At 41.9% G+C, this 19569-nt stretch overlaps 2 protein-coding genes across 3 annotated transcripts in view; one reads left to right on the forward strand and one right to left on the reverse strand.

Annotated features, from left to right (window-relative positions):
• Window positions 1-12698, forward strand: part of Grd (Glycine receptor) — a 29617-nt gene extending 16919 nt beyond the window's left edge. Inside the window, exons 3-11 of one of the 2 annotated variants that reach the window (XM_065494415.1) lie at window positions 498-595; window positions 3127-3194; window positions 4604-4824; window positions 7138-7220; window positions 8765-8899; window positions 8963-9115; window positions 9438-9571; window positions 9629-9754; window positions 10475-12698. In XM_065494415.1, the coding sequence (XP_065350487.1) occupies window positions 498-595; window positions 3127-3194; window positions 4604-4824; window positions 7138-7220; window positions 8765-8899; window positions 8963-9115; window positions 9438-9571; window positions 9629-9754; window positions 10475-10879 (1423 nt within the window). In that variant the 3' untranslated portion in view covers window positions 10880-12698. Of the gene's footprint in view, window positions 1-497; window positions 596-3126; window positions 3195-4603; window positions 4825-7137; window positions 7221-8764; window positions 9116-9437; window positions 9572-9628; window positions 9755-10474 lie in introns of both variants that reach the window. The other variant, XM_065494413.1, reaches the window with a different exon arrangement.
• LOC135946266 (gamma-aminobutyric acid receptor subunit alpha-6-like) lies at window positions 12697-17489 on the reverse strand. The gene is made up of 11 exons (XM_065494412.1): window positions 17276-17489; window positions 15947-16158; window positions 15287-15354; window positions 14878-15098; window positions 14733-14815; window positions 13885-14019; window positions 13674-13826; window positions 13466-13626; window positions 13263-13415; window positions 13098-13203; window positions 12697-13040 (listed from the first exon to the last, which is right to left on the reverse strand). Exons 1-11 carry the CDS (start codon window positions 17320-17322, stop codon window positions 12826-12828), a joined length of 1554 nt encoding a protein of 517 aa, XP_065350484.1. The 5' UTR covers window positions 17323-17489; the 3' UTR covers window positions 12697-12825.
• Window positions 17490-19569: the final 2080 nt, after the last annotated feature.

A 19569-nucleotide genomic window follows, 5' to 3' on the forward strand; every position in this document is an offset into this window, starting at 1 on the left:
TGATCTCATTGTCTGCCGGTCACCGATCCCATTTTGAGCGGCGTGTGCAGGCAGGCGCGCTCACCACGGCTGAAAAATAAAAATATATACATGTATGTATAACGACGGGCTCTTTGAAATATCCCTTTCATTTACCAGATTTTCAAGCAGATATCGACGTGAATATGCAAACTCGAGTACGCCGATCGATTTCTTGTTGCCTCCCCCATGCCGCCGAATCCCGATTTCGGCTTTGTTTGGGTTAAAACGGGCGCGAAGCTCACTCACTCACTTGGTATCGCGCGCGACTCGCATGCACACACACACACAGTTTACCTGCTTTTTCAGCCGAGCTGAATATTTGACGGCGTGTGCATGAATGAAAGTCAAATGATCTGGGATAAGCCGGTCTCGAGGGCCAGACTGCTTAGCCGCGCACCCGGCCTTTCGGGCCCAACAAACACATTACTGCTTGCTCTTTTTCCCGCCCGCCGCTAACGAGAGGCAAAAACTTTCAGCTGCGAGTCGGGCAAGAGCAACCCGCACAGGAACGTCTCTGAACTGCTAGACAACTTGCTCAGGGGATACGATAACAGCGTGCGGCCTGACTTTGGAGGTGAGTAGCAATTTTTTACCCCGTCGCGTGTCGATCAATTTGCCACGGAATGTGGGGCGCTGCTGGCTCACTGGCTGATACACCGCACCGCCGCATTTTTGCTCCTTTGATTTGGTCAATTAGCACTTCACAGACAGTCTCTTTCATGCAGCTTTCCCTGCTGCACTTGCTCTTCGTGACCGTGCACTACTTTTGCTCTTTTGAGGAGGATTGGAAAACGCCTTTTCCAGAATAGACACTCATATATGATAGCCGTTTTGAATATAAAGCTGAAAAGATTCCCTTTCTCGAGCTTTTGAAAAGCAATTTTCCCAATGCACTATGAACAGAACAAAGAAATAAATTTTTGATCAGATAAAACAGACTATATAGAGATTCAAATCTGGCGTTGGGCGTGATATTTCCACCCATGTACATTTCCACATATTGCTGTTCAAAGAACGTGTAAAAAGTCACATTTTATTGCAATTCAGTATAAAAAAAGAGATTGAAAAATGCTCGAGATCGAGTCAGGAGAGAGCACGCAGTGAAGGGTGGCGTGCAAAAGTCTAGAATCGGTGTATTGCACCGCATATAAAAAGTTAAAACTGTCTCGTGGTGGTCGTACTCGTGCCCAAGCAAAGCCGCTTATGTGTAACTGTAGCGGTGGCATGCTCTCTCTCCCTATGGCTCTCGCACCTGTGCAATGACAAAAGTTTTGAAGTTGCGTTTACTAAGCTGTTTTTATCGAACTTGTTGTTATCTATATGGAGACGAATGCAAAAATAGCTGATAAGAAATAGGCATAAAACCAGAGTTGGAAACTTTAACAAAGGCAGAGAGTCGGTTTTGAACTTGATTGTGATTTAGCATCCACATAATCTGCTTTTAATTTTCCGTACGTTTGAAAATTTGAAGAAACTGTTTTTTCGTAAAAACCCGTCTAAATCAGTTCAGAAACTGTCTATAATCCATCCTTAGTGTTCGTAGCCGCCGATAGATGGTGCCACCGTAGAATTACGATTTTTAAGGAACTTCCGCTGCGATTTCAGACTCAGTGCTGCCACTGAGCATTCTTCACGTAATATGTGTTCTTTTGACGAGTGAAAACCAAAATCGGTTGAGCCAATCGCTGTAGAATCGTGAAACCACTATTTTTTTTTAAATAAAAAAATCTTTTTCGTCGTTTCTACGGTGAATGGCTGGACTGATTTTTGTTTCCAGCACGTCTGAAGACATAATTCTAGAAGCAGAATGCACAGCAGCAGGTTTTAGTCTTAAATCACAGCGGGAAATTCATTAAAATCTAAAGAAACCACTGGCGCCATCTGTTGGCGGCTTACCCAACTGGTGAATTCACTAAAAAATAATCTAAATATTCCGAAAAAGTCTACTTATTACCTATTCACATGCATTCTTTTGTTCTAAACGCTTTTCCCCTCCATTTTTCGCGACAAAAGACCGTTCTCTCGGTGTGTAATCCAATCAAACACGCACCCTCCTCCATTGATAATAATTTTTCAGCCCTTGTCTAAAAAGGAAATTCAGTCCAAGCGGAAAAGTAGCTGGCGAGTGAGCGAACAGGCACTAAATACATATATAAAATGATGCGTTGCAAAAGCAGCCGTCTCTCTTGTATCACTTTTGCTCTGCCGAGATAGACTGCGCAGAGGCGAGAGATCGCATTTTCTGAATTTTGGCTGCGTTTCACTTTTGGAGAGAGAGAGAGAGAGAGAGCGAGAGAGAGCCAGCAGCGGTCTTTTGTGTGCGGGGCCCCAACAGCACCCGGGGCCGTCTCGAGAGCTCGGCCTGGCCGCATTTTTATCATCATTATTATGTGTTATGAGCTTTGTTATGGATTTGTCGCCGTCCGCTCTCGCGTCGTACTTATTGGAGCCGCAAGGTGCGAATAATGGCGGCGGCGTAACGCGCTTTTTTCCACCGCACTCTTTTCCAAGAGCTTTTTCCATAAAAAGATATATTAATGAGACTATTAAAAGGAACAGGAGCACTTTCCTCGGCATACTCGTCATTTTCGCCACATTGGCACAGTGACCCGTTTGCAAAGCTCCCAACACTTCAAAGACGAATTCAATGAGATCTCTGATTGACACGCAACACAATTGTCTCGTGAATCCATTCACGCATGCCGAGAAGGCACCAAGTAGCGAGTCGGAGAGTGTTTTCGCTTTCGCATGCCTCCCAACTCTGAATGGAGGGAAAACTCTGTGCATGCGTGCTTTGCAATTCAATGTCCTTGTTCTTGTTTGCGTGATGTTTTAATCATACGGAGTAAGGAAAATTCATTTTTATTTTTTAATTTAACATTTATGCATTAGAATTCTCAGCCGGGCTGGGTTTTAAACTTGAAACAGTCGTGCATGGAGGGGAAATAATTTAGCTGTCGGAAATATCGGGATCATAAAATAAATTTACTTCCCTGCTTTTGCTCCGTGGAAAAACTTTCGAAAAGCGTTCGAGCCGGCTGCTTAAGTGGATGTAGTGAGTCAAACAAAAAGTTTTAGTGAGCGTTCGTGGAAATTTGCTTTCAGGTCCGCCGGCGGTTGTGGAGGTGGACATGGTAGTGCGCAGCATGGGGCCCATCTCAGAGGTCGACATGGTGAGTGTGTGCCGACTGCCGACTCCAAACCACCCCCTTGACATGTCACTCGCAAGCAGCAGCCACCCTTCTCCCTTTCTTTCACTCACTCGCTCGTCCGCAGACGTCAATTCAGCAGTTAATCTGGCCAAAAAACATTTTGCTCGCAAATTGGTTTTTAATGAATAAAGTTAGCTCTCTCGCGCGCAAAGCTTTTTTCAGGGTGAAATTCGTGAGTGCAATTACACACATATTCACGGCAACTTGCCTATACCTGCTTCCTGAGCGGCTTTAAAATCATGCAGACGACGTACGTGTGGGACCGATTCAAAAGTTCTTCTTTCACCCCGGCAGAAAGCGTTTTCTAATCATACCTCTCGCGCGCATCTCATTTGTGACGTCGTCGCAGACGTTGTGAAGCAGAAACAAAAGTTGTAGTAACTCTTTGCAGCAGCATGAACGTGATTTGTCGCCCGCGGATAATTTTCTCATTTCTGAGCATAATTACAGCATACCAAGAAGGCTCTCATTAGAGCAGAAGTCTCAATTTTGATTGCAATTCAAAGTCTCTTCAGAGAGAAAAGTAGGTTAAAAACAAGTTCTCAATTTAATGAGATCCTTTTAACGGATTGATTCACAAGAATTACTTGGGTAGGGTTTTCCACTGTCCAAATACCAAAAAAACATTTTGCTCCGATTTTGACAGGGAATTAAAGCGACACTTTGTTTCTGCTCCACTCACTAAGTCCATTAATTAAGGACTAAGGACCTGTTGCTCCAGTAAGAAACATGAGCGTTTAACAGAGTTAGGAGGAAAACTGTTTCATTGCATTTAATTTTCCTCTTCCACGAATCCACGTTTCCAACACTTGATTTAAATATGGTAGTCAATCACTAGTTCCGGAAATTTTACTCTAATTTCAAAACATCTCACAGCAAAACTTTGTGTGTATTTACATACCTTTGCAATTTCATTTTTGGCAGTGTAAATCAAATTTCGATGGTCAAATTAGGTTAAGCAACCGAATCACTCGACCAACAAATTGACACAAATGTTCCGAAAATCAGTAAATCGAAAAATCCGTTATGTTGGTGGTTTTTTGGTCAGAACCTAGCAAAGGCCTAACAAAAACACAACGCCAGTGACCAATCAGAGAAAGGAGTGGTTTTTGCGAGACACCAGCGCCACTGTGACAGCCAGCACAAGCAAAAACTCATTGTCAGCCTTGTCATTTGACTCGCTGTGGCGCTGCCGTCTCGGTCTGGCTGCGAGCCAATCAAAAAACCAATAATCTCCTTTGCTAACTGTCGCACTTATCGTCAAAAGTAACGGTTTTTATACATGCGTTTCCTGCAATTTTCGGCACGTCGACCGAGTGATTTGATTTTCCAATTCCAATTTTAATGCAGGTGATTTTATTTTTTTGCAGACATATTCAATGGACTGCTACTTCAGACAAACATGGGTTGATCGGCGATTGGCATTCAAAGGCAGCAAAGAGACATTGGCACTCAGCATCTCGATGTTGAAACGCATCTGGAAGCCGGACACCTATTTCTACAATGGGAAACAATCTTACCTCCACACCATCACCACACCAAACAAATTCGTGCGGCTCTATCAGGATGGCAGAGTGCTCTACTCATCCCGGTACGAAATTGAATACGGTTGAAAATCGCACGTGACGAGTGGGGAAGCGTCGGAATAGAAAATGCAGCTTGAAAGGGAAGGAATGCACGAGGAAAGATTTGCATTATAATTTGCTCTCGAGTGAACTCAATATCTGTGGATTAGCCGGGGCAAAATTGAAAAGATAGGAGCGATGCCGCGCACTCTGCTCTCTCGTCGTCAGAGCACTCTACATGCCATAAGAGAGGGAGTAGGAAATTAAGCTTCGAGAGGGGGTGGAATTCATCAAATCTTAACAGACTCATTTGAGCAAACACCACAAACTTCCTCTTGCCTGCTCTCCATTCTTTTTCTTTCCTCCGGCTCGACTGATCGCCGTCGAATTTTCTCGTTCGGCTAGCGAAGAGCAGCCGACAAACAAGCAAATATTCGCGCGGCGCGGCATATTCTCTATTTGGCGAAAGGTTTATTGCACGCATCAGTTCTGATTACACTCGCGCGCGCCAGACTGTATAAAGACCAAAAGCCGAGCAATCCGGCTGTTTTTGCTTTTTATTTGGCTGTGTGCGTTGGGGATCGGAGAGACTCTCGACAGCAAGATGCTGCCTAAGCAGACTGAAAAGTGAAAATCGATGCGGCTAATTGAGTGACCTGATTTTCTGCCCGCCGCCGTGTGTAAAAATCCTGCACGGCTGTGCTCGGAGCCATTATTTTATTTCCTTTTATGGTCAGAAAAAAAATGTTCTACTAACATTTAACAAGTTGTTTCCTACTTCAAAGAAGCAAAAATTCCGTTTCATTTAACGATGAAAATCACTTTGAAGGGTAAATACAATCAAACGCTCCATTGGAAGAAGGCACGCGGTGTTTATTTGCAGAAACTCTCTTGGAAATTACTTTCCTAGAGCTAAGCAGTCCAACTTTTATTGCTTGCACACTCTTAATCGCAACTTCTAGTGGAAAGATTCTCGATTTTATCGATCGCTTGTTCTCATTAGACAGCGCTATTTGCGGATTACGCTCTACTCATATATTTTAACAAATAAAACGAGAGAAAATTATGGGGGGAATATGTAGAGCAGCCATATTATTGTTGTACTTGCTGCTGAAAATCTATAGTAACTACTGTAAAGGCACACAATCGAATTAGATCCTAGTTAATAATTCCGTTGTAATTCAAACACCCCCTTTAGCTAGTAAGGGAAGGTCAAAACGAGTCTAATGGTGTGCAGTTTTTTGCAATTTTGATGGTTAGAACCCGAGATTTGGAGTTGACAATATTTGCAAAACAAGAAAAATTTCAAAACTTCGAGTTTATTTTAGTGCAATTTATAAAAATAGAAGAACACTACTCTGGAATTTACACACACACTCACAAATGTCATGAGATAACTAAAAAGCTTATTTTCGATATTTCACAATCCTTAACTCATTTCAAAGATATAAAAATTATAAACCAAAATTAACACTAGAGACTTTTTGCCTTCACCTTAGGACATAAAATTTTGTGTTGGCACTATCGGGATCGGCGAGAGGAATCCAAAGCTCAACTTTTTTTTAAATTGCATCACGGTGATATACTTAGTTTCAAAGATTTCCAAAACGGTCCCGTAAATTGAATAATTTGTAGAAAATTTTTATGACGCAAGCTTCTATAGTATGAATTGACTTTGTACATTTTGCTTGACCTCATTCCAGTTTTGTCCTTTGTCCCGTGACATTCCACCATTTAATTATCCATCGCTTGATAAAAATCTGTCAGAGTCAAGCGCGAAAGAGAAAGAAAGAGATTTTACGGTCGACGAAATCGGTTTAGGAATAGAATGTATATGGCAAGCACACGGGAACGGCGTGTTTATCTGTCGAAATGCGATCAGCGGCTGTGATCCTGCTGAACGGAAATGGCACCCACTCAGAATGCAGACACGCCGCGCGCTGTCTTCTTTTTCTGCCACGGCCGCCGCCGCCACCGCCGTGGCTGTGTGTGTGTGTGTGTGTGTGCCTCTATACTTATTCTTCTTCTCGAGCTCCCGTGCATTGATTCCAACATCGTGACGTCACAATGACTCTTTGTCGTCATTTTGAAGGGTGGCTCAAAAAGAGCGCCTCTTAAATAATGCAGGGACCGCTCGAGATGACACCTAATTGGCCCATCCAACCGGAAAGCCGGCCCTTTTACGCCTTCACCAGGTGCTGCTTCAGGCTCGATGCGTCTTTTTGCATCAACGCATTTTCTTTGTGGAATACTCAAAATTTTAGTGCACCCTCAGCAACTTATTTTCATGTTTTGTTTTATGAAAATGAGGTTTTTAATATTTGTTATGTTTTTTTCAGGTTAACAATAAAAGCAGGATGCCCGATGAACCTAGAGAATTTTCCCATGGATACACAGAGATGCCCGCTCAAGTTCGGCAGTTGTGAGTGTGTTTGCTTGCTTGTCAATCAATCGTGTTTGCCACGCGACTGAACGGACAGGGAGAGTGCCTGTTATGCCCTGTTATTTGAAGCATAGCATCCCCTTTGTCACGTAAAATTCACGAACTTCACGCGCACTGTGATTTTTCAACAGTATGGTGAAATTATTCGGAGCGCTGATTGCCAATAATTGCATCAAAATTAAAAGCTGATTTTTTTAGTTATTTTGTCAAACAGAGCTGCATTGACTTTTTATGTATTTTATTGAAAATTTTCAAGCAATGCACGAAAATGAATGCCAGATTAGAATTACTGAAGGTTGAAAACTATATAAATCAACACCGAAAACATCAAATTTTGGTCCGGTTGAATAAACCCCCCAAAACCGACCCCCAGAACCTCCCTTTCACGAAAAGAGGGTGGGTTACAAAACCTCAGAAATGCTTATAATATTCACGAAATTATCCCAAACTTATTTATCTCGAAATAGAAGAAGTTTTTTTGAGATTGAGGAAAACTTTGGCAATTTAAAAGTTTTGATTTTTCATTCCCTTAATATGGCTGATTTTTTTAGCAAGACAAAATTGGTCACCGCAAAATTTTTTTGAGCACTCTTTTATTTGCTTTGTTACTTTTGCCCGAAAAAAGGCATTTTTTTAAAAGGGCCAACTATTTGAGCCCCAGTAAAATAGACAATTCTTGAAATTTTTAGCTGATATTTTCAGGTACGCTATGTGTTTACTAAGGCAACGCCCCTACCAAATTTCACCAAGATCTGATGACCCATGCCAAGATTTGGCCCACATTTAGTTTAGGAAAATGTTCTAATTTCGCACACTCAGGATTTAAAATATATATTACTTTAATTTATTTTTTAGATTAGACTTCAGTCTTCATTTGGAAATAGACGTGCATAAAAATTTTAAAAAGCTGTTGCGTTTCTCGCTTGGCTGTAGCTGGGAAAAAGTCAAAATCTCCGACGCATGAATATTTTACGTCAAATGGCAAAATGGGCACTCTCTGCTGGCCCGCAAGCGCGACCATACTGCTCCAGAGACCGCTGACACGTGACGAGAAAAACAGGAGAGAGAGAGAGAGAGAGAGAGAGAGACCGTTGTTCAATGGAGTTGAAAACACATCGCAATGTCAGGGGAAAAGTCATAAATCATAAATCAGCAGGCGAATATTCGTTTGCTCAGCGGTGAAGTGCCCGTGGCTGCGTCGAGCGACCTTTTTAAAGCTCCAGATCCAATTCAATCGAGTCCAATTCATTGAGTCGCGCAAAATAAGAATCAATTTGCGTGTTTCATCATACATGCACGCACTACAAGAATTTGATCAGGTTGATTTTCAGTGCGCGATTTTTCCACCGCTGCGCCACGATTTGATAACAATAAAAAAAATCCTGGCTGTTTCTTCCGTTGAAATAGCGCTCCAGCATTTCTCTCCTCGTTCAAAACTGAAAGCCGAGTTAAGCAGACGCCGACTAAATGCATGACCCACATTGCAAGTACTATGCTCTCTATTCAATATGAATTCTTTTCAGTTGGGTACACGACGCAGGACGTGTTGTACCAATGGAACTCGGCCCGGAAAGTGTCCATTGCAGAAGACATGAAGCTATCCCAATTTGACCTAATTGCCACTCCAGCAGCAAATCAGACTGACATTGTCAAAGCAGGTAAAACGAAGGCGTTGAATGTGCTGCAAACCAAACAGATGCTAATACGCCGCTTCTTTTCAGGAGAGTATTCGATGCTGCTCGTGAGCTTCCACCTCCAAAGGCACATGGGAAACTTTTTAATTCAAGTCTACGGCCCCTGCATCCTGCTCGTGGTGCTCAGCTGGGTTTCCTTTTGGCTCAATAGAGAAGCCACTGCCGACAGAGTTTCGCTAGGTAATCCGAAAAAATGAAAATTAGAGGTCTCAGCCAGGCGTTGGTGAAAAACGGCAAAAAATTAAAAAGTGCAGTAGAAAAAAATGTCTTGCGGCCCTTCGGACCGTTAAGCACCATCAAAATTCACGCTTAAAATAATGTCAGCCGCGCCAGCCGCCGGTAAAAATAGCCAGTCGACGCCTAAAATCTCGCGGCTGAGACCTCTATAAAAAATCCATCACGTATCTGCAACCTGTGTGCAGCTCATGCAGCGCGCGTTGCCTACCTCTGCCTTTTGCAGGCGTTCAACACAGTCTGCCAATACTAACGCATCTCATTCCAGGTATAACCACTGTCTTGACAATGACGTTCCTCGGATTAGAAGCCCGCACTGACCTTCCAAAGGTGGCTTATCCCACTGCCCTCGATTTCTTTGTTTTTCTCTCGTTCGCCTTTATTTTCGCCACTATAATTCAGGTGACTTTTTATATTTAAGAAAAACAAAATCGATTGCTACACACAAACAATCGGCAGTTTGCAGTGGTGCATTACTTCACGAAGTATGGATCTGGTGAAGTTTACTTCAGCTCAGAGTTCACCTCAGACTCGGATTCTTCCGACAGTGACGCTTGGGACACGGACAATGCACATTCCTCACAAGTAAGTCTGACTTCCATTTGCAGAGTGACCAAAACATAAAAGGACCATCGGAACACAGGTTATAAATCGAACCCTGGCGTCAGGGTAGGCATATAACGATTGATTAAATTTAAATCACATTTGTAGCCATTTAACCTACACCTGTGAGCTCTGTTGATGACTCTTAATTTTTTTAATCCTTCAAGGTGCTCAGGAAACGACCTAAAGCGCCCATAATCTTGTTCTTGATAACCCTGATGGCTTCCAAAGGGTTTAATACCACATATTCTGAAAGTTATCAACTTTGAAATCCCTAATGGTGAGCAGTTCTTGCAAATCAAACTAATATAGAGACCACAGATGCCGGTTAAAAAGCTACAAATAATGAAATTTGAATGATATCGATCGCTTGAGGGCTACCCTGAAGCCAGGGCTCGATTTTTACCCTGTTCTGATGGTCTTGTCTGACCTCAAGAGTGATCCATCTGAACTAAAAAACACCCATTTTTCAACTTTTGACCCTCTGAATCTTAAAAACAGAAAAGATGAAGAAAAATGGAAAAACTCTATAATTAATCATATTTTGAAAATTCCAAATAATATATATTTTAATTTTAAAAGTTTTGGGCTGTCTAAATATGCATCTTTTGGCATTGCAGACCATTAAATTTCAAGCATTTCTTATACATTATTTCAAATTCAATAATTTTCAAAATAGATTTGTGTCTCTCCTCATTTCAGGACGAAACACTGAACGACTATTCGCTTCCAAGCAGAGACACTTGCGTCGAGGTGATTCCGCTGTCCGCCCCCAGCTGCCTCCAGCGCGAGCCGCCCCCGCCGTGGCTGTGCTTCTCGCGGCCGCAACGGAGGCCTGCCGCCTTCCCGACCGCGCTGCGGGACCAGCGGAGGCGGGACCCGCCGTCCGCCCCCGCTCCCAATCTGACCCGGAGGCGTCGGTCCTCGGCGTCGTGTCCGTCGCGGCCGCCTCCGCAGCGCCGGCGTCGAAAGAAACGCACGCCGCGCTACAACTCTGTGTCCAAGATCGACCGCGCCTCGCGCTTCGTGTTCCCGCTCTGCTTCCTCGGCATAAACGTGTTCTACTGGTACGCTTACTTGGCCAGAAGTGAGCGCATAAAGAACTGAGAAAGAAAGAAAGAAAGAAAAATACACGCCTGGTAGATTCGCAATTTAGGCTCCGATCGCACCACCTCATTTGATGTTTTCTTTTTTTTAAATAGGAGGACAATTTATTTGAATTATCAAACCGTGTTTTGTGCTTTATTATTTTTCAGACACGACGCCTTAAAGTAGCACTGGAATTTAATTTTTTGACAGTGACTATTGATTGCTGAGGGTTGGATTAGTAAAGGCATTTGCATCACTGGATCCACAATTCGATTCGACCTGCCGGAAATCGGTAGAAACGTAAAAATTATTACTTTGGCGGTTTTTGGTTTGACAGGAACGCTAGGGACCAATCAGAGAAGGCAGATGGTTCTCTCTAATTGGCCACATCGAGACAGCAGCGCCACAGCGACAGCCCCTGGAAGCAACAACCAGCTTGGCTCGTTTCTGTTGTAACGATTTTTAAATTTCTACCGATTTTCTGCACCTCTTGTCGAATTGTCGACCGAGTGATTCGGTTGTAAACCTAATTTAACCCTCAGGAATCGATTGGCAATGTCGAAAAATAAATTGCAACACTTCTTTAGTATATTTAAACATTTGATCTGGTGGTGCTCGTATTTTTAAAGCGTATATCTGTACACAAAAAGAGAGTGTAAAAGCCGTATTGTTGGATTTTATTCTTGGTGTGTGAATGCATGTTTCATGAAAATCGATTGCTATGCAATAAGGGTTCATGTGCGAAAGTGAAAATCAAACTTATCTCTTGAACGTCTAGACGCATATGTTGAGTTGTAATGGAATTTTTAACTTTGAATTTTTAGACAAGTAAGCAAACGTTGTAAATTTTAAATCTAGTCAGGATTGCTGGTTGGATGAGAATCAAAAAATTTGTCAAAGGCACAAAAAGAAACGCGAGCAGGAATATCTCGTTTTGTTCTGCTTGAAGGAAAAAGGCTTCATCTAACGGAGCGCCGATTCCAAAAGTCAATATTGGGCGAGCTGTTATAAGGAGAGCAGTAATTTTTTGGCGGTCCCTCTCGTGAATGGCCGAGTGAAAGATTCATATGCGTACGCGCGTATATATAGCGTGTAGAAGGGGGATGCAAAAAGTCGCCCGATTGGAGATCGTTGGCCGTAAAAACACCTGGTGGAAGTAATCCTTCTTATTTTGCAGTCCGTTTTTTCCGCGAGCAGCTCGGCGCGCGCTCGATTATTTTCTTCAAGCAATGCACAGTTGGAAAAACAGCGCAGTGCAGCCAATGAAAGTGGCCGCTTTTTTCAGGCCAGCGGCTTCGACGCCCGGTTTCCTCTCGCTATTCACCTCTAGAGAATTCATAAAAATTTATACATATGCATGCACTTGCTCTGCCCTCAAGTGCTAGAGGATTTAAATATTAATGCTCCCGTCGGATGACTTCTAACCTATTGTTCCTCACTGAAGAGTCTTTCTAGGCCGATTCACTTATATCTATATTTTGCATACATTTCTCTCCATTTCGTTGACTGAATAAGAAATGTAAAATCCCTTCCCAACAACTTCTGATCACCTTTCTCGTGCCACTCTTTTGATTTGTTTTCTTTTTCTTTTGGCGGTGCGGGTGCACACCGATTGAGCCCCTCGAGTGAAACTCCATCAGCCAAACCAAACAGTCGCTTGATTAAAAAATAAATAAGAACACGGGAGCAAGAGGGTTTCGAGGATTTCCGCTGGCCTGATAGAACGAAACGTACTACTTTATCCTTTTTTGCGCTCAACTGTTCGCTCTCATTTTTATTGCAAAAGAGATTATTTGGATATGAAGAAATAAAAATCGAAACAATAATTCAACACCAACGCTAGACTCTTTATTTCATATTCTCCTATCGAAGCAGACATATTCCCACTTTAAGCAACAAGTGGGCGATGCGGGGGAAAAAATAAAAAATTGACGGCGCGATATGCTCTATATTCATGGATTACATTATTTTGCCATTATTATGGACGGCGGAGGCTGTCGCCATTTGAATTCGTCTGCAAGCGCCACGTAACCAAGCCAGTACAAGAAATTGAGGATGAAGAACGACGCGGGAAATAAAATGCGAGCCAACTTGTCGATTCGAGAGACGCTGTTCATCGCTCCAGGCCCTTGCTGCTGTCCTGCTGCTCTTTGCCTCATTCGCCGGAATTTGTCGTTGCCTTTTAAACGAAATAACGTTTTTAATAAGTCCTTAGAGCTTTCTCCATTATGCATACCTGTCAGGCAGAAAAATATTTGCTTCCATCCGGGGATACGACGCTCGGTTTGAGTGTGCCGCTCCATTGTGCCCTTTTTCGGAGTTTCGCTTTGCAGGGGCCCGTCCTTAACGATGAGAATTGAGTGGGTTCATTTTTATTTTTCAAATGAACAAAATTAACAACCTTATAAATTGGGCAAATGAGAGATCCACGACGTCTCTGCTCGATCAAGCCGACGGATGCGACTGAGCTCATCACAATAACCGACTCGTCAAATTTCGGGCCTTCCAGATCGTCCCACTCTTCCTCGTCTACTGGAATTTCTCCATAGCCAACCTTGGGGAAATTGTACATTAGTATATAAATATGAAGTGTAACAACCTCACCTTAGTAAAATAATGGACGCCCGCGAATTCCAGTAGTGTGGCGATGCAGTAGAAAAAGCTCATCAGTAAAAACCAGTCCAGCGCAGTGGCGTATTTGACCTTTGGCAAGTCTTTGCGGCTGTCCAGGCTGATGGTCGACAGCGTCAACACAGTCGTGATTCCTATAATATGTGATGAAAAGAATGTAAGACAGGAGAAAATGATTTACCTAAACCGACTCGGTCGCTAGTGGCTTCTCTGTGAATCCAGAAGGAAACCCAACTGAGCACCACAATTAAAATGCAGGGCACATAAACCTGGATCAGAAAATAGCCTGTGTGCCGCTGCAAATTGAAATTGACTTGAAGCACGCTGAATTCACCTATGTATAGAGGAAATAATTATTACCAGGAATAATTAAACTAGTTTACAAAGTGTACCTTCTCGTCGACGGTACGTAGAATTTCTTTGTGGACTGCCCATTAAATCAAACTGGGAAAGAGTCATTCCTGGCTCGAAGTTGACGCTGGCTCCCGACTCCCATTGATATCGGAGCTGCTTGCTGGTGTATGCGTCTATTCAAGAAATAAGAGGAAAAAACGTCACTTAAACTCCCTGCAGAAATGAGTTAAGGAGAAACAAACCAACTGTGAAATTTTCCCAGTCTCGAGGTTCAACTTGAACATGCGTGCATACGCTAAATTAATGCAATTACCTCATCGTGAATTTAAAAAAATGCCACGCGCAGACCCTCGGACGTAACCCACTTGAGCCCGCATTTTTTAATTTTACCATCTTGACGCATGTGTGTATAGTTCGTATTCAAATAAAACAGCGAAGGCAGCGCAAACTTCAAGAGTTCATTAAGCACAAGAGGCGTTCATTTCTGCGGCGAGCTTCGTGACTGGAATTTATCCGAGGCGGGCCAGGCGTGAACAAACACATATTTCGCCCTCGAAAACGCCCCATCACATTGTTTGACCACTCCTAATAATCACTTGGCCGCAAAAAATGGCGTTTATTTGATACGAGCCGCTCTTTGACGCTTGTGCCTTTCAGAAAGGAATCGAGCGGGAAACATTTTCTGCCTCTCTTTTCTTTGACGCTGCAAAAAGCGTTGCAACCACGCTCTTTTGAAATGGAAATCATTTTTCTGCCGAGTAATTTCTCTCGAGGGCGGCGCGAAGTTATATATGGCCGGCTTGCAGCTTGTCCGCAATGGGAAATCTCATTAAGTTGGTCTGCTGACTTTTAAAATTGTGCAATTTTTCTGAATATGCATACTCACAGCTTCCCAAGATCAGAGGGCATGACTGACGATCCATGGGGAAATTTCGCAGCTCCATAGGACACTTTGCCTTCACAGTCAACCTATATTTTGTTTGATAAATTTGACCATTTTTGCCTGTTTCGTTTTGGTTAAAAAGATGTACCTCATTGAGTAAAGAATATCGCCATTCTGCGAAAGCCGCAGCAACTTGTTGGGCACCGTAATCGTGTGCACGTACGAGTTCTTGCCATTGTAGAAGTAGGTGTCGGGTCGCCAAATGCGCTCCAGCATCTTAAAGTTGAGGCTGAGACTGGAAATGGGTCCCTGAAAGCTGAGCCGCGGATCCGTCCAATATTGCCGAAAGTAGCAGTCCATCGAATACTCCTGTGTCAAATATTTCCTCGTGTCAGCACGACCGTCAGGCCGAAATTTGAGAAGGAATAATTGCCGGGTGAGAGGATTTCCGTGTCCGCCTGCCACTTGGACGACTACACGCAGCCAGTGTGACTGACGCGCCACACACGCTGCATACGTCGGCCAAGTGACATTGATTTCAAAATTCAACAACTTGCCATGTCCAATTCCGAGACGGGTCCCATGCTGCGAATCAGAATGTTGGTTTTGACTATCATTGGCTCGCCTGTTAACAATTTCGATGTTGTAATTAAGTATTAAATTGAATTGGTGAACACGAATGTCGATGCACTAGGGAAAGATAACACACCGATTAATCCGAAAATTTGATTTTTAATTTCGTTTAAAACGTGTCTCACAGAGTTTGCCGAGATGTTTGTTCAAAATTTAGAATTTAAAATTACGGAGGTGTCTTTTGTCAAAAACTATTAAAAATATTTGCTAAAAATTACTAAAAATTATTTTGTTGTTCAGTTTCCATAGTTTATTGAGTAATTTTTCTAGTTAAATAATTTCTAAAATAAATGATACTCAAATTAGGAAAAATAAAAATCTTCTTGATGGTGTAGTGAAGTTGCAACCTTCATTTCCTTCCTGAGTTTTCGTAAAAATTTAACTGGAAATGCTAAAACCAATTATGGAATATTTGGTATTATATGAGATAATTTGCATAATTTGTGTTGTAGGAAGGGTGAAGTGGCGTGGTTTTAATTAGATTTTGTCCCTTTTCTTACCTTTTCATCGTGATTTGTATATTTTCCCTATTTTCTAAATTATGCTATATCCCATTTTTGTTATTCAAAGCATGTACATCCTACCTTTCTTGCGTGCTGGAAGCTGGCTACTTTCATAGTTTTTCAACAGGTTTTCTAAAATCATGGAAATGTTTTTGCTGACAGCCACTGGTGAGGGTGTTGAGACTTGTCTCTTGAAGACGTGACGACTCGCATTTCCACTGCTGTGGAGGACGGCGGCGCGAGCAATGTGGCCGTCGGGCAAGGGGCGGACGTGCAGGATAGAATAGCAGTACCTAAATAAGTCGCCAATTATTTCCAACTCAGTATCTATGCACGGTGCAAAACAGCATTTTAGCTTTAAGCTCGCGGTGCATGAGGCGTTCTGCTGTTCCTTTCTCTTTGCTCCGCCTTTTGTCTGGTGTGAGACACCGTGATAATGCACCCTCTATTACTTATTCTCGCGGCCCGGCATTGTTAAAGAAGCTCTCTATTATTGGGTTCATGCACTAGCTGAGCTGACTGCCGCTCAAGAGAGAGTATTATTACGTGCGGCATCCCAAACAAGAAATCGATGCATCAGTAATTGAGGGCCCTCGAGCGTCCGCCGTCAGCACTTTTCAACCAGCGCGCCGCGCGCCGCCGTGTTTTTCCAATTTTCTGCATATTTTAGCGATTCGTCACGCGCGGCTGATTATCCACTCAGCCGCTCGCTGCGGGATTAATTCGTCATCACTGGAAATTATTACCGCGCCCCATACATGTGCACCCTAGCTGCTTTTGTTTGCGATAGTGATTGCTCATGGCCAGATAGTATTGGATATTTTTTGTACCAAGATCCGAGCTTCGAATTATCGGAGGCTTGAGTAATTATTTTGTTGTTAACAAGCACTTCTTCGCCTACAATAACAGCACGCACTCACGCAATGCTCGTGTTTGCAATTAATGAAACACATTTCTACCTGCATCCCTCATTAAATAAAAACGCATCAGGCAAATCCCAAAAGGGCGTGTGTGTTGCACTATATTTTCGCACTCAAATTATGTGCTTTTCACGCAGATATAAACCTAAACAACGGAATAAAGCATGTATTCAATCTATGGAAGATTATTTAAAAGACAATTTAAATACGGAATACCAAACCTTTTCACTCAGAATAATATAACTAATACAATTGATTAAGACTTCGTTAAATTTGGACAAATAAATATGAATATTTAGCAAGCACATCTCATTTTTACAAATTTAAACATTTTTACGAATTAGAAACGATAAAAACTAAATTTACCAACATGAATTCCAGTAGAAAATTAAAAAAAGTGTCGTATTTGTTATCGAACTAAAATCGCGCTAAATAACTCATTTAACCTACTATAATAAAGCAATTACAAATAAATTTCCTTGACACTTACGCTGTGGAGAGGCTAATGAAGAACGAAAGCAAGCGTGGATACAGCATGACTGACAGTCCTGAAGACCAGTTAGTGGTGGTCCGGAGGCCTAAGAGGAACGCTCTTTCAGGACGCAGGCGCCTCCGTGGCTTATCTCGTGCAGCCGCACTCGTGATCACGGCCGCAACTCTTGCCAGCCCAATTTATTCCCGCGCTTGCTGCCATTGTTCGCACGTTTTCTCCGTCAAACTCTTCTTATGTTAGACTTCGCCATGTGGAAAATTGTAATCAATAGCACGCAAAGTGTTTGACTTTCTCAAACGGTTTAGGAACCGAAATATAAATAAAAGACCTAATTTCAGGAATTAAATTGTAAAAAATTTATTAAACTTTGAAATAATACGGGCTGTTAATTTTAGACGGTTGAAATTTTGTTTCTGAGCTTCAAATCTGTAAATAAGAACGAATAATTAAATTTGAAATCGCGTCAAAAAGCGACTAAAAATGACTGAAATCCGTCTAATTGGTTCAGTTTAGCAGGAAACTTGACTTAAAAGCGTGATAATATCTTTAAAAATAAATAATATAAGCCTTGAGTGGGGAAAATTGGCTATTCGACTCATCCGAAATTAAAAAGAGCGGCAAGTAGCACAAATCAATGCACCATTAATGCATATTTGTCAATATCGTCAGCACCAAATCTGGAGTTCTAACAGTCAGAATTGCAAAAACTGCACACCGTTCGACTGGTCTGGACCTCCCCTAGATAGCCTATGGATTTTGAGGGTGGTCAACTTTCATCCCCTTCCACCCCATACATTGCAGTAATAATAAAAATCGCTTTCAGAAACATATACACTGATCGCAACTCTCTTAAATTGATAAAAATCTACCCCAAACTATCACCTTTTACCATTTACATAGAGTGGAAAGTTTAAAAGTAAAATTTAAACAGCAGAACCAGAAATTTCATCGTATTTTTACAAAGAAAGTTTTATTACCGAGGCAAATTGGGGTTGGTTATCACCCCCAAAACCCATTTGCTATCTAGGGCAGGTGGAGACGAGTCGAATGGTGAGCAGTTTTTGTAATCCTGAACGCTCAAACCCGAGATTTGGCGATGGTAGTGTTGGAAAAATCGAAAGTTTGAATTTTTTGCTATATAATTGCAAAGCCAAATCATTTGTTCATAGAGACTCTAAAAAAGCGTTGGAATTGTATTTCCCATAATCAAATTCATTCGCAGCAAATTATGCAAATTTAATATTTAAAAAATCATCTAAAACCAACTAAATTGCTCCAAAAAGCAATCTGAAAACAGTGCACTATTTTGGTATAAAAATAAAAGTCCTCTCTATCTAGAAATTGATTTTCTACTCATTGTTAAAAAACTATTCCCAACTGAGCAGATTTTTTTTCAATTTTTATTAACATGCAATTATTTTAAGTTTGTTTGCTAAATTTATATACTTTAATTCTTTTTGTATAGAAAGGTCGCTCCAATATAAGTAAAGCTGTGAAATTTTACCAGCTCAAATTCCTACTGCCCCAGTTTCCACTGCATACGCAAGCCGCATGAACGCCTGCACAGAAGAAATATCATTCCTCCATATTGATGCAGACAAAAGACCGCAGAGAGCATGGAAAAAGAAAAGAAAAACAAATTTTGTGCAGCTCCCTTATATATCCTTATTGTTTGTCGACAGCAAAAGCAAACTCGTAGCCTCTCCCTGGTATTGCGTTTGTTCTGACAGGATTGAAAGCGCGCACGTATTCATATAATGTCGGAGCTTGACGCTCCCAGTCGAAACAAAGACTGAAAGCGGGTGCACCTGCCTTTGAGTGAAATGAGCCGCGTGAAAAGCTATTTAATCACCAGGAAGCTCCCAGGTTATGTTTCCAAAGGTTGCAAATTAAACTCGCGTTAATGGGCGAGCTGTGCTCCGATCAAATAACCACTTTCTAATTAATTAATAACATTTTAGCGCCAGATCTAGATTAAAGGGGACCGATGATTCAGGGCGAAAATTTATAATTATTTGAATTGCCTTGGATGCCATAAGCAATTGATCGATAAAAAATTTGTTCTAATCAAAAGGGGCCTTGCTAAAGTAAAAATTCAAATTGTCTCCAAAATTTGCAGCGCTTTGAGCACATTTTCTTGGTAGATTTCAATTCTTTTCGTTGATATCTGTCCCACAGCATAAATGAAACCTTTTTGAAAACTGTTAGTTTTGAAATAAAATAGGAAATCAATAGGAATGTAACAGTCCTCTCACCATTTGAAAAGCATGCTAACTTTTAACCCACTTTAA

Source organism: Cloeon dipterum, chromosome X (genome assembly GCF_949628265.1).
Source record: "Cloeon dipterum chromosome X, ieCloDipt1.1, whole genome shotgun sequence".
Classification (NCBI taxonomy): Eukaryota; Metazoa; Arthropoda; class Insecta; order Ephemeroptera; family Baetidae; genus Cloeon; species Cloeon dipterum.